Raw genomic sequence first — 15,220 nt, 5'->3', positions numbered from 1 at the left:
TTCCCAGCTCGTACAAGCCCCATAGCTGAGAGCAGTTGTTGGTGGATGCTTTCAGACTTTTCCAGGAGGTGGGTAGAAGGGCAGGCGCCTGCCGCTTCCACAGGCTTTGCTGAGCATGCTGCCTGCTTGTGATCTGGAATCTGTCCAAACATTTGTTCTTGTTGCTTCGCTTCCCTCTTTCCCACACATGTTTAAGGAGCCTGCCATCTTAACCGTTTCCTTCTTTGTTGTCAGAAACCATTCCTCATGGCAGTGGTGGAAATGCTAACAGCCATTACTTCACCAATCCCAGTTACCACACCCTCACGCAGTGTGCCGCATCCCCTCACGTCAACAACAGGGACAGGATCGCCCAGGTGAGAGGAGGCGGTCCAGGTCACTGAGGGCGGGCGGGGAAGAGCAAGGAACAGGCGTGCCTGAGGGCTGCGGTTGGCCAGCTGCCATTCCACATACGTACATCAATTATCTCATTTATTCCTCCAAACAATCCCATGGGTGTGTATTAGGATCTCAAGTTTACTAACAAAAAAGCCCTAAGTAATGGGGAACTTAAGTCACTTCCAAACATAGCTTGTGAGTGAGGCTGCAGCGAGGTGAGTCAGTCTCTCTGTCTCTGCAACTTGTACAGTTTCCGTTGCACTTCTTTTGGAAAATGTTTCTAATATGGCATGTGGTTTTAAAATAATGTCTCATAGCAGACCTATAGCAGACTCCGGCCTGGGTAAGACTGGCAGGTTTGTCTTTGTGATCACCTTCTAGTGCCCTTTCCTGGCCACCTGTACTCAATAATAAAATGCATTTATTTATTTTGATTGAACCATATGAAATTGCAGTTTTGTGGGTAAAAAGTTACCAAAAAACAACCTAGTACTATGTGCCAGGCATTTCTAATCATTTTACAAATATAAATTTGTTTAATCTTTATACCAATCCTATGACTTGAGTGATTACCCCATTTTACAGAGGCCCAGAGAGGTTGGAAGCCCAGGGCTGTCTAGAAGCTGGAGCGGCTCCTCTGGATGCATCCAGCTCACCATCAGGCCTCTTCCAGAGTGCTCTGAAATCCCAAACATTTCTCCCTTCCAACTGTGCTTGAGTTATATTTTCGATCTCCGTTGTCTAATTCCAGCTCTCTATTAGAAGAAAACCAAGCTAGTTAAATTATTCAGTTGCAATTAAATTAATGCAGCTAGATTTTAATTATAGTACCTCATAGTTAAATAGGGCTTACCTGGTGGCTCAGAGGATAAAGCGTCTGCCTGCAAGGCGGGAGACCTGGGTTCGATCCCTGGGTTGGGAAGATCCCCTGGAGAAGGAAATGGCAACCCACTCCAGTATTCTTGCCTGGAGAATCCCATGGACAGAGGAGCCTGGCGGGCTACAGTCCATGGGGTCGCAAAGAGTTGGACACGACTGTGCAACTTCACTTTCACTTTCATAGTTAAATAGCACTTCATATTCTCCAGAGACTTTGGTATTTATCATACCATTTGTTCTCATTCCCATTCAGAGAGGGAGCAAAGTTGCTCATCTTATCTTTATGCTTACAGCTAAGAAAACCGCTAAGAATGACTCATACGTGATTTTACAGTGTTTGATGGGAAGGCTCAGAAATTGGTTTTTTTTTTTTTCAGTTCAGAGTTCTATGTATGTAAATCCAAGTGAGGCCTAATTGGCACAGAGCAACAACTTAAAATGTAGAAGTAAGGTGATGGAGGGAATGGCTGGCGCTGAGGGGCACCTACTCCTGCTGCCTCTAAGCCCCACCAGGTCAGAAGCGGTCACCTCTGTCCCTTGGTGCACCCTCATGTGAGGACCAGTCCTTGATACGCTCCATGGACTTGCTTTCCCTAGATGGGTAATGCTGCACTGCGCCATATTGTATTTTCTTTTTAAAATCTTTTTGTTGTTTATATTTTTAACAGTCAAAAAATAATCAGCTGTTTGTGAATCTGAAAAATGTGAATCCTGGGAAGAGAGGCCCTGTGGTAGATTACACAGGCACGCTGCCTGCGGACTGGAAACACGGCGGCTACCTCAACGAGCTCGGCAAGTCCCCCACCCCCCAGCCTCCACCAGCATCGTTATCTTGTAGTCATTTCAAACACTCAGAGATTCATGACAGCACCAAAGCAGCTACTGAGAATATGCGCAGACAAAGAAAGACATAGCATCACACCCAGTCCCTGTGTGGGGCTTTTACTGTCCTAAGTGCTTTATTTATTCAACATTTATTGAGCTCTTACTGTGAACCAGGAATCAATAAAGAGACAAGGGTCACTGCCTGCGTGTAGTGTAGCTTACACTCCACCTCTCCATGTACCAACTCAATTCTCACAAGTACTGCTGTAGGTACCATTATCATCATCATCATCTCCCTGCTACAGTTGTGACGCTGAGTCATAATGAGGTTAAGTAAGTTGTGTAAGTCCTCAACGCCTATTATATGGTAGAGCTGGGATTTGAACCCCGTCAGCTTGGTTCCAGCATGTATGCTTCTCCTTGCTCTCTGCTACACAGGTTCGATCCCTGAGTTGGGAAGATCCCCTGGAGGAGGGCATGGCAACCCACTCCAGTATGCTTGCTGGAAAATCCCATGGACAGAGGAGCCTGCTGGGCTACAGTCCGTAGGGTTGCAAAGAGTGAGGCACCACTGAAGCGACTTAGCACACATACTCAAGCTGACATACCCTTACTTGAGGCCCTTTCCTCTTTTAGGTGAGAAAATGGAGATGTCAGGAGGAATATAGTGAGTCAGAGGTCCTCAAACATCTGGGAATCAGAGCCCTTTAATATAGTACCCATGGCTGATTCATGTTGATGTATGGCAAAAACCATCACAATGTTGGAAAGTAATTAGCCTCCAATTAAAATAAATAAGTTAATTTTTTAAAGTAATCAAGGATCCCCAAGAGACCCTACTAACATGGGTTTTATTTATTGATATTTGCCATAGTAGGAATAAAATCTGAGGGCTATTTATTAATTTGTTGATTATAACAACAGTCTCATTTCCTGATAATATAAAATGCATTTTTGTGAAAAATGACTACTTTTTCCAAAATGAAACAACAAAAATATTACTGAGAAGAATGGCCACTGTTTAACGCTTTTATAACATCTGGCTTAATAGAGGTCAGCTGAATTTTCATATCTGCTCTGCGTCCAATCAAGAGTGATCTCACACTTGGTGTGGCTCCTGGAAAGCTCCACCATCCTCCTGAGAGAGGATGAGAGTGGAAAGGACAAGCAGTGTTGTACAAGGACAAGAATTATTTTAACCTCAGGGCCCTCCTGCAGAGGGCCTGGGCTGACTCCACTGAAATAACTGCTGTGACTCACCATTGAGCGTGTGGTATATTCTTATTCTCAGGGAGGAGCTCCACATAGTAACTAACATGGGTGCAGTGTCTTATGGGCACTTTCCTATGTATTGAAAGCAAAGCCTTTCATATGTATTTATTTAATGATAATGTTGGAAGGAAGTCCCATTAATTTGGAATTTCGGATAAGAAACAAATAATTTTTGGAAAAGTATATCCCAAGTATCACACAAGGCACACTTATTAAAAAAATTATTTGTTGTTTCTCTAAAATTCAAATTTAACTGAACTTGCTGTGTTTTTGTTTGCTAAATCTGGCACCCCCTCCCCCCCCCCACTGTGTGGGCCCTTCCACAAATCTTGTTTTATAAAGGAAGAAACAGGTTAACTCTTGTCTAAGATTTCATAAAAGGAAGATGGTAAAACTGGGTCTCATAGTTGGTCTTCTGCCCACTCCCTCTCTGATCCTTCTGTGAACACCTTAGATGTCAATTCATCTAAGCCACTTTCAGGAACCATGTGTGGGCTCTGGAATCCCCTGTTATTGTGGAAATAGAAAATAAGTTCAAATTATTAGCTTTTATCTGAATTCTTCACTAACATTATCAATAGGATGTGTACTTCTATACACTTACAGTAAAATTATTTATATACCAGATTTACATTATACTTATTGGTGAAATCATTTAAGTTTAGGGAGGTTAATAATCTAGCTCAAAGAAGTACATGAATTGATATTAGTAAAATACCACCCAGCACTAATGAGGGAAAAGTTCTCTCATTCCATCTCCACTTAATGGAGCTTGTCCTGATTCCAGAATACACAGTCACTGTAATGGTCACATATAAATTTCTCTGCTTTCTGTCTCAGTGAGACCCAAGGGACTGATTATTAGGAACATAAAATCTTCATTGGAAATTCTGGATCTCCTTGGTTTGTTCCCATCCAAAAGTAATTCTGCATTTAATGTCCCTGTGAAGTTGTGGCATAGAAAAAGTCTTCTCTTACAAAGAACAGAATATGGCTCATTATGGATAATGAAGTGTGTAGTGCTTCAAATGATGGAAAAGTTGTGATGCTGTCTGAAAGAGCCCAGAATTTGACGCAAAGGCCCTGAAATCATTCCTGGTTCTGTGGTATGACACTTGCAGTCATCCTCTCAAGACTGATTTGTTCATCTGTAAAATAGAGATCCAGTCCCATCACTTCATGGCAAATGGAAGGGGAGAAAATGGAAACAGTGACAGATTTTATTATCTTGGGCTCCTAAATCACTGCAAATTGTCTCTGTAGTCATGAACTTAAAAGACCCTTGCTCCTTAGAAGAAAAGCTATGGCAAACCTAGACAGATTATTAAAAAGCAGAGACATTCCTTTACTGATCAAGGTCTGTATAGTTAAAGCTACGGTTTTTCCAGCAGTCATGTACAGATGTGAGAGTTGGACCATAAAGAAGGCTGAGTGCTGAAGAACTGATGCTTTTGAATTGTGGTGCTGGAGAAGACTCTAGAGAGTCCTTTGGGCTACAAGGAGATCCAACCAGTTAATCCCAAAGGAAATCATTCCTGAATATTCATTGGAAGGACTGTTGCTGAAGCTAAAGCTCTAATACTTTGGCCACCTGATGCAAAGAGCTGACTCACTGGAAAAGACCCTGATATTGGGAAAGATTGAAGGCAGAAGGAAAAGGGGGCAGCAGAGGATAAGATGATTGGATAGCTTCACTGACTCAATGGACATGAATTTAAGCAAACTCCAGGAGGTGTTGGAGGACAGAGTAGGCTGGCGTGCTGCAGTCCATGGAGTTGCAAAGAGTCAGACACAACTGAACAACAAAAACACAAAAAAATGGAGATAAGGATCATGTTCTGGCTTATTGTATGAAATAGATTAATTCGAGCATTTGCAAACACCTGTTCAGAGACTGAAACAGATGGGTGTTTATGAGAAAGCCCACTTGCTCTCTTGTTAAAACTGCGCCCTGATCAACCAGGGCAGAGGAGAGGGAATCTGCCAAGCGTGGCTAATCTCATAGCCCCACTCTTATTCCCTAAGTTGTTATCCACCCCATGTTGCTTTCATCCCTTGGGGAAGGCTAGACCTTGCACAGCTAAGATCAAGATGGACATTTAAAAAGACTTTGCCACAGCTCGGAGGTGGCCAAGAGAATTAGGTGAAGGGTAATGTAGACTTCCTTGATTAGGCTGCTCTCAGGCCACAGCTGCCACTTGTCTTCATGGAGTCACTTTAATAAGTCCAGGAATCCCTAAGAGCAGCCTCACTTCTGATACCAACTACAAATTTGGAGGTCTTCAAGACTGCCCATGGGATCTATAATTTACTATAAAGACAGAACTCACTAAAAGCTGTTACACTCATGGTTACAGTTTATCACAGCAGAAGGATACAGATTAAAATCACATGGGGTCGGGGGGTGGGGGGCAGAGTCCAGAAAAGTTCACAGTGTGAGACTTCCAGCTGTCCTTTTCCAGTGGAATCATAGAAACTGCTAACTTTTCCTAGCGACAGTGTGTGACAGTGCACGGTGTCACCAACCAGGGAAGCTCCCTTCAGCGTCGGTGTCTAGGGTTTGGTCACAGAGACATGGTTGACTGTCCATCTGGTTGACTTTAGTCTTCAGTCCATCTGGAGGGTGAGCTGATACCAAGTAGCTCAACCCCCTCATATAAATCACTTTGTTAGACTGTCCAGGCCTCCAGGTAAAAGAAACAGTCATATTGGGCAGGACATTCCAAGGACTTAGAGATCACCTCTCAGGAACCAAGGGCAAAGGCCAGATCTCCTTATGGTAAGGTGAATCCTTCACTACGCATCCTTTTATCCTGTCTTCCTGAACGACTGGGTGCCTTTCCCACCATCTGGGAGCCTGCCTGGCTAGACTTCACATACCAGGCTCAAGAGAGTGTACCTGAGAGAGGAAACATCCCTGTTTCCTGTCCTCTGACAATTTACAGTAGACACACACTCTCTCTTCAGGGAGCCTCCCTCTTTCTCCACAAATGTGTATCCCCAGGGAATATCACCCTCTGTACCTGAGTTTAATATCACTCTGAGAAAATTATGCACAGACATGCCACGCAGGGAAATAATTTCCTTACCCTTCTCATAGTTAATTTGAATATTTATCACAAGTTACCACTTTACTTTCTTGTTTTTAACCTAAATCCATGACATTCTGTTAAAGAATAATTGTAGATACCCTGGAATGCTTACAGATAGCCTGCAGCTGATGGTGTTGTGACACATGAAGTATCACAGTAATTGATTGGTGCAGCCACTATGGAAAGTAGTATGGAAGTTCCTTTAAAAACTAAAAGTAGAGCTACCATATGGTCTAACAGGGCTTCCCCAGTGGCTCCGTGGTAAAGAATCTGCCTGCTAATACAGGAGATGTGGGTTAAACCCCTTGGTTGGGAAGAATGCCTTGGAGAAGGACATGGCAACCCACTCCAGTATTCTTACCTGTGAAATCCCATGGTCAGAGGAGTCTGATGGGATACAGTCCTTGGGGTCACAAAGAGTCAGACATGACTGAAGCAACTATGCACATATGCATGCACACATGATCTAACAATCCCATTCTTAGACATACATCCAGACAAAACTATAATTCAAAAAGATACATGCACCCCATGTTCATCGTAGCGCTATTCAAATAGCCAAGACATGGAAGAGACTTAAATGTCCATCGACAGATGAATGGATAAAGATGTGGTATGCGTGTGTATATACTACATATGGAATACCACCATTAAAAGAATGAAATAATGCATTTTCAGCAACATGGGTGGAACTAGAGATTATCATACTATGTGAAGTAAATCAGTCAGGTAAAGACAAATACCATATGATGTCACTTAGATGTGGACTCTTTAAAAATGATACACATGAACTTATTTACAAAACAGAAATATACCCACAGACATAGAAAACAAATTTATGGTTACTAAAGGGGGGAGAGGGTGGGATTAGCAGATATAAACTACTATATATAGACTACAAAGCCCTACTGTATAGGGAAAGTGCAAGTGTTAGTCGTGCAGTCGTGTCTGATTCTTTGTGACCCCAAGGACTGTAGCCTACCAGGCTCCTCTGTCCATAGAATTCTCCAGGCAAGAATACTGGAGTAGATAGATATCCATTCCCTTCTCCAGGAGATCTTCCCAACCCAGGGGTAGAACCTGGGTCATCTGCATTGCAGGCAGATTCTTGAGGAAACTATATTCAATATCTTATAATAACCCATAATGAAAAGAATATATGTATAACTGAATCACTTTGCTCTACCACAAAAACTGGCACATTGTAAATCAGGTACATGTCAGCAAAATCAATTTTTTTTTTCAAAATCAGTTTTTTAAAAAAGTATTACAGTAACTGAAATACCATTCATCTATATGACACCTCCGGAGAAGGCAATGGCCACCCACTCCAGTACTCTTGCCTGTGAAATCCCATGGACGGAGGAGCCCGGCAGGCTACAGTCCATGGGGTGGCTAAGAGTCAGACATGACTGAGTGACTTCACTTTCACTTTTCACTTTCATGCACTGGAAGAGGAAATGGCAACCCACTCCAGTGTTCTTGCCTGGAGAATCCCAGGGACGGGGGAGCCTGGTGGGCTGCCGTCTATGGGGTCGCCCAGAGTCAGACACGACTGAAGCGACTTAGCAGCAGCATGTGACACCTCAGCGTTTACAATGCCTTTCCATATGGTCTATTTCACTTTATGTTCACAACAACCCTGTGAGGCTTAGAAGGTGAGTTGTTGTTTTCCCTGTTTTAGAGATAAGAAAATTGAGGCTCAGCAAGTTGAACGTCTTGTGTAAAGTCATGCAGCTAACAAGTGATGAAGTCCCAGTCTGTTGTCTCAAGTCTGCCTGGCTGTGTCCTTTCCACTGAGCAACCTTGAATCAAGTCAACTTTCTTGGTTCATTGGTTCCTCAGTGTCTGCCCCGTATTGACCAGCCTTTCCCAAGGTCACTGAAAGAGTCAGGAGAATGCTCAGGATAATACATAACATTTTGTTCACTCTGAAGTACTGACACATCTGGCCCAAGTGATCCAGTGTCAAGGTTTGGAAAACAGCAGCCTTGGTTATTTCCTGCAGTGGGGAGACTGTGGGTGCCCAAACCATCATACTCCAGTGACCTGAGAATATTAGATGGGTTTTCTCTTCCTTTCTTTTTTTTTTTCCTCTTCCTTTCAGTTCTCACTGGATATTTTTTTTTCTTCCTTTGTCACAGGCGCTTTTGGACTCAACAGAAGTTATATGGGAAAATCCTTGAAAGGTATTGCCTGAATTTGCAGAAGAAATGCATTTATCAGAATCACAATTTAAAATATTTTTTAATCTCAGAGACAGAAATAATTTGTTAAACCAGCAAAATTGGCCCTGTAGAGAAAAGGTAGCATTGTTACTGTGGTATGTGCATGCTAAGCTGTTTCAGTCGTGTCTGACTCTTTGTGACCCCATGGACGATAGCCTGCCAGGCTCCTCTGTCCATGATATTCTCCAGGCAAGAGTACTGGAGTGGGTTACCATTCCCTTCTCCAGGGGATCTTCCTGACCCAGGGATCGAACCTGCATCTCTTATGTCTTCTGCATTAGTAGGTGAATTCTTTACCACTAGTGCCACCTGGGAAGGCAGTTAGTGTGGTAAACTACTCCAACAAACACACAGCCAGGTTTGACTGCCAACATGAGTGTGAACGTAGGTGGATCCTGTTAGAACAGAAGTTTTAGGGAACCAAGATCTCAGTTTGCTGGGAAAACACGCATAATTCCCCTCAAAGCAATATGGCTTATGGAGAGAGAGAAATATGAAGAAGGAAGTAGCAGGGAAAAAAGGAAGAGGTCAGCCTGGTTACATGTTCACTGAAGCCATGTTTTTGAGAGGAATTTGAATAATAATTTCATATGCCCAGACCTGAGGTTTTACAAGGAAGCCTTACAACACAGGTGCCTTCCTCACCATCAAAATAGAACCTCCTTGTGCTCCGGGAGCCAGCAACAGATGAGGGCTTGATCGATGCCTTTGAGGATCCAGAGACTCTTAGTAAAATAGAGTGGAGTTAATTTTATTTGAGTGTGTTAATAAAAGGGGCTTTCCTGGTGACTCAGCTGGTAAAGAATCCACCTGCAATGTAGGAGACTTGGGTTCGATCTTTGGGTTGGGAAGACCCCCTGAAGAAGGGAACGGTTACCCACTCCAGTGTTCTGGCCTGGAGAATTCCATGGAGTGTATGGTCCATGAGGTCGCAAAGAGTCGGAAAATGAAATCCAATCCATGATGTTTAACACTGATCCTCACCTTAGAGAGGAGTCATGATTACTTTGTGGATGGGTAATTTTATAGAAGATTTTCTCCAAAATAAGTGGAGAATGGATAGTATTCTTTTCGTTGTTAGAAATGATAGAAAACTAGATGCAAAGAAAAAGAAGTAATCTGCCCAAGTCAGTTAATCGCCAAGAAAATAAATGTCGTTGCCCATGAAATAGCATTTGCTTTTCACCCCTCTGTCTCTCTTCACAGACCTGGGAAAGCATTCTGAATATAATTCAAGTAACTGCTCCCTAAGCAGTTCTGAAAACCCATACGCCACTATTAAAGACCCACCTGTCCTTATTCCCAAACACTCAGAGTGTGGTTATGTGGAGATGAAGTCACCAGCACGGAGAGATTCCCCATATGCAGAGATCAATAACTCAGCCTCTGCCAACAAGAATGTCTATGAAGTTGGTAAGTTTTCTTAACCAAAGAAAGAATCTAGTGAATGAGAATATTCTTTTGAAACAATTTTAAAGTCCTTGAGAATATAGTAGTTGCAGTTCATATACATTTTATTGTAAATAATGGTTTGTATTTTAAATTCAGCCTGTGTTTATGGTGATCATATTAGTTGGTGTCAAATGAACTTTCCAGGAAAAATACTATTTCGAAAAGTCAAAAGTAGGTTTTTTTCTTACCTCCCTGGTCATCCATCTTTTGTTTTGTAACCATAGTGAATATTTTAGCACGCATGTGGAACAGCATATGTATCATATTAGCTAATATGTTGAGTTAGCCAAAACAAATGGTTCGAGTGGATTAAACAGATGGTTCCATTTCCTGGTTGCATCCATTATACCAATATAATGTTTTTAGCAGAATTTTAACATTTTACTTTTATATTTGTCTAATAGATCAGTAATATTCCCAGCTGTGAATCTGATACAAATTAATAAGAATTCAATTAATATAAGAATTATTTTGATTGCCCCTTGCACATCCATTTGAAGAAAGCTAAAACATATCAGAGCAATCCTGGGCTAGACAGTAGAGCTTTATATTTTCATTTTTCTTTCTCTATATCTTTCCCAGTATTTATGATTTGAACCTAAGAAAATTCTCTATTCTAGTTGATCCTTGAACAACATGGGTTGGAACTGCATGAATCCACTTACACACGGATTTTTTTCACTAGTAAATGCTACACTTCTACGCACTCTTCTGTTGGTTCAATCCAAGAATGTGAGATAGTAAATAGTGGGGCCAATTTTAAAATTAACTATGGATTTTCAGTTGTGGATTTTCAGTTATGTGTGGAGCACCCCTAACCCTGAGTTGTTCAAAGGTCAACTGTACTTGTAAATGAAGTGACTTATTTAACTCTAGTCACTAGTCATTCATTTTATGCCATTGAAATGTCACAGAAAGATATGTAACTCTTTTTAAAGTATTAAGACAGCTTTTAAAAATGGAAACCAGGATGAAATAAATTTATTTTTGGAAGTTAGCAGCAGTTCCCTTTTGAATTGTCCCCTAAGCCCACCACTGTGAGATGGGAAGGCAACTGAAAGCCTGAGTCCTGAATCCTAAAGCTGTGAACTTGTTACACGTTTCCATGAATCAAGTGATTGCCAAAGGACCTTGTTGTTGTTACCTGTACAGGAATGGGCTCAGACTAGATTATCTCCCAGGTTTTGCAGACAGTGACTCATGTCCAGGGTTTCTTTATATTCCCTTGATGTCTTCATCCCACCCACACAGTCACCCTTTGTTCTCAACATCGTGTGTAAGTGTCAGTGGGTTACCAACCACAGAGTAGTCACCTCTATGGGGTTATACAAGGATTGTTTGTTTTTTAAAATACTTACTTATATTTTTATGAACGTTCCTCTGGTGTGTTTGATACTTGCATGAAATGCCATATTGTATATTTTTAAAATTTCCATTATCAATTAATGTGTCCCTGGTTGTCACAGAACCTACAGTGAGTGTTGTCCAAGGAATATTCAGCAATAATGGGCATCGCACCCAGGATCCATATGACCTCCCAAAGAACAGTCACATCCCTTGCCATTATGACCTGTTGCCAGTCCGAGACAGTTCATCGTCCCCCAAGCAAGAGGATGGTGGCAGCAGCAGCAGCAGCAGCAGCAGCGAATGACACCAAAGACCACTGGGCAGCCACTGGACCCCTTCCCAGAACTGCGGTTCGGTTTTTCTCCATCCTCAAGCTTGCCACCCTGTGTGAATGTTAATCTACTTCATAGGCAGTTGTTGGACGTGAACCAGAAAGCTCAAAGCTGAGGCTAACTGACCATAGGTCCTTCTTATACAGGTGGCTCAGAAGGAGATATCAATGTGATTTCCCATTTTTGTTAGTATTAGAACTGCATCCATGAGGCATGACTTACTGTAAAGTCTTGGCTAAAAGCATGACCGTGCAGGACTCTTTCAGAGACACGGGTTGCAGTGGATGTTGGTGTTGTTGCTTGAAAAATTAAAATTTAAATATTTTCTTTCTCATTTGCATCATAGAGTTGTACCTAGGACTGTGCATTTTACCATGAAATTTACTTCATTGAAGTGTCACATGCTCAATACATAGAAGAAAAGGGCCATCTCATTGAGTCCTTATTGTTCAACTTTTTTCAGCAGGACTCATTATTGTAAGGATACTAGGAACCCAGCAGGAAACATTCTGTCAAGTGACATTACTGGACAGACTCCAAATAAACTCTAGAGGTGCAGAGCAAATTTACATATGAAAACTTTAGACTTTTTTTTGTAGGATGAGGAAATGTACATTTAGAATTACTTTAGAAAAATAATAGAATTACTGCAGCAATGAATACACAGATGTGCCAGACAGAGATGCTTCTCTGTTTCTCGGCCCATTTTAGATCCATGACATTATTCTGATCACTGTCCCAATCATACACATTCACCACTTGAGATCCATAACATATCAATAATTATTTCATACATACAGAAATGAAATAATTTTATTTTTGACAGATTGGATTGAATGAGTGTCTAATGAATGGAAAAGGTTGTAAATGTTAGGTGTAAGATGATGCCCAAGTTTTGTAAGCCATTAGTAATACATGCTGTAATATAGAATTAGCAGAAAGTTTTGATTAATTTTTTCCTAGAAGTGACTGAAATATTTTTGTGCATATTTGAGAAAAGGGCACTTTCCTTTTATTAATTGTTGATTTAGAGAAACTTATGCTTAAGCTGGTCTTTTGCATTGCTAATATGACATGTACCCCATTTTTCATTAATTTGTATTTCCATTTTTAAGTTGTATATTCTATGTTTTGTAGTGTTTGGATTGTTAATGAAAAAAATATTATATGTTTATTGTTTCTTGTGTTATGGCCACTTTTCTTTTTTGCTTCAGAAAAATGCATTGCTCTTGTTTCTTTTGGAGGGAAGAGAAGCAGATATATAAATCGAATCCATTAAAATTGGGCATTACTGAAATAGTATAGTAACAAGTAAATGGTTTATAATGGAAATGGAGAAGCATTTAAATATTCCAAAATGGAGTTCCTCTTGATCTGTGGGTCCTGAGTTTTGGTTAAACCAAAGGGAAGAGGAACAGGGAGTCATTGTCACTGAGCGAGTACCACAGACTGATCTTACTGAAGACCTTCATTAGGGTGATCATATAATCAATTATCCAAACTGGGACACTTTTGAAAGTAAATGAAGGCATTATGAATAATTACCCTGCAGTGGGCTTAAATGTGCTCTGTAACAGGCAAACCAGAAGAGATACTCATCTTGTGTGTTCTTAATGTAGTTAACACTTTTCACTCCAAGGGAGTTACCTCAGGAGAATGCCGGTTCCATGCAAGGAAACCAGTTTCTCTTTGACCTACCTGAGCACCCTGAAGGGCTGAAAGTTGAATGAGGAAGCAATTTTGTAAGAGAAAACAGTGGCCATCCATCTTTTAAAGACATGAAAACCTATGTGGTGTCCTGTATCAGTGAGTCAATTCACAAATATGTATTGTACTCCCATTCTGCCAGCAGTATACAGAAGGCATTGTCCTTGCCAGTTACCGAGTTGGGATATCCTGTGCCTTCATGTCACACACCTGCACCTCTCATGTCGGTTTGATCAGGTGGATGAGAGAACAAACATACTTCTTTGATGGCTGTTTCTTTCAGGGAACTCCAAAGTTAATTCAAGGAAATGGGAATTGCCCGGAACACACCTTAGAAACAATTGATTTATTTCAACAGTGACCTGCTGGTTGGCCCTTGATTCTAGGGAATAGAGATCTAATTGAGACAATTGGGTTCATAAATGCATAAGAGTCCTTTTTGGTAGAAAAAAGACAGCTTTCCACTTCTAAGATTCATCTCTTCAGAGCTCCATGGTAAGTTGAGATTCCCCATTACTCCCTGGAGATAAGACACCTTTTTTTTTTTTTTTTTTCCTCATTCCCCTATTTTTAAAAAAGAAAGCTTCATGTCCCAAGGCAACAGCAATGTAAATAGAAAACCCAGGAAACAGAGGCGGGTCCAGAGAGGCACTGGTGTCCCTCGCTGTGCCATCTTTCTGACAGATCGCCTCCTCAGGATGGCTGGTGTCCTAAAACGACGTTTTGACCGGAGGCAATTCTTACACATAGCATTGTGGATATTGTAAAACTACACACTATATTTGAAGAGATCTAGTTGAAAGGCAAAAAATTTCTAGATACTTTGATAAAGACTTGGGTAAAGATACCTTTGGGTAAAAATACTTTTGTCAGAATGAGAATTGGAGACAAAAGAATCTGACAATTTTTCCCCTGTAATTACAGTGTTTTGGGCTTTTTCAGATATATCAAATTTGATTTAATGGCAATGTTATGCTTTGTACATAGTGAATCTGTTTTCATGACCTTTGAAAGTGAAGTCACTCGGTCGTGTTCGACTCTTTGCCATCCCATGGACTGTAGCCTGTTAGGCTCCTTTGTCCTTGGGATTTTCCAGGCAAGAATACTGGAGTGGATTGCCATTTCCTTCTCCAGGGGATCTTCCCAACCCACGGATCAAACCCAGATCTCTTGCCTTGCAGGCAGACTCTTTACCATCTGAGCCACCAGGGAACCCATGTTAATTTGGAACCTTAAAAATAATCTCATCTCTGTATCCTATAGTGGTCAAAGCAGTGAATGAGCTTGGTGACATGTAGCAAAAGCCATTCATGTAGGGATGTCAACCAAACTATTATACTTTCTCTAGAGGTTGATGTATCAGAAAATTTATAACCTATTTGTATTTCTATATAAGTACATCAAAACTGGCCCAAATGATAGTTTGTATGCTTGCTTTAATACAGAGGAAATTATTTGTAGTTAATTATATGATAAAGAATATTTCATAATTATTTACAATGTTTAATATAAATTTCTCTCCTATGCTACAGCAGTAATGTTGAAAGGGAGCTTAATGTGTTTTCATTATCTCTGTGGAAAATTACTCACCAAATTCAGGAAAACCAATGTGGAATTTTATAATAAGATAGTTACCAACCCCAAACAAATCCATTAGCACAATGACTATATGTTGCGAGAATTGCAAACAACTTTATGAAAATGTAAT

The 15,220-nt window shown here is 41.0% G+C and overlaps 1 protein-coding gene across 1 annotated transcript in view; it reads left to right on the top strand.

Moving 5' to 3' along the window:
* The window catches only part of MEGF10 (multiple EGF like domains 10), a 130,906-nt gene extending 117,919 nt beyond the window's left edge, over nucleotides 1-12,987 (top strand). The window contains exons 20-24 of the mRNA XM_061150864.1: nucleotides 235-356; nucleotides 1,926-2,049; nucleotides 8,591-8,635; nucleotides 9,881-10,087; nucleotides 11,593-12,987. Coding sequence (XP_061006847.1) covers nucleotides 235-356; nucleotides 1,926-2,049; nucleotides 8,591-8,635; nucleotides 9,881-10,087; nucleotides 11,593-11,777 — 683 coding nt within the window. The 3' untranslated portion in view covers nucleotides 11,778-12,987. The remainder of the gene's footprint in view (nucleotides 1-234; nucleotides 357-1,925; nucleotides 2,050-8,590; nucleotides 8,636-9,880; nucleotides 10,088-11,592) is intronic.
* Nucleotides 12,988-15,220: the final 2,233 nt, after the last annotated feature.

This window comes from Dama dama, chromosome 9 (genome assembly GCF_033118175.1).
Source record: "Dama dama isolate Ldn47 chromosome 9, ASM3311817v1, whole genome shotgun sequence".
NCBI lineage: Eukaryota > Metazoa > Chordata > Mammalia > Artiodactyla > Cervidae > Dama > Dama dama.
The sequence above is the reverse complement of the archived record's forward strand: the minus strand, read 5'-3'. Positions and strand labels throughout refer to the sequence as shown.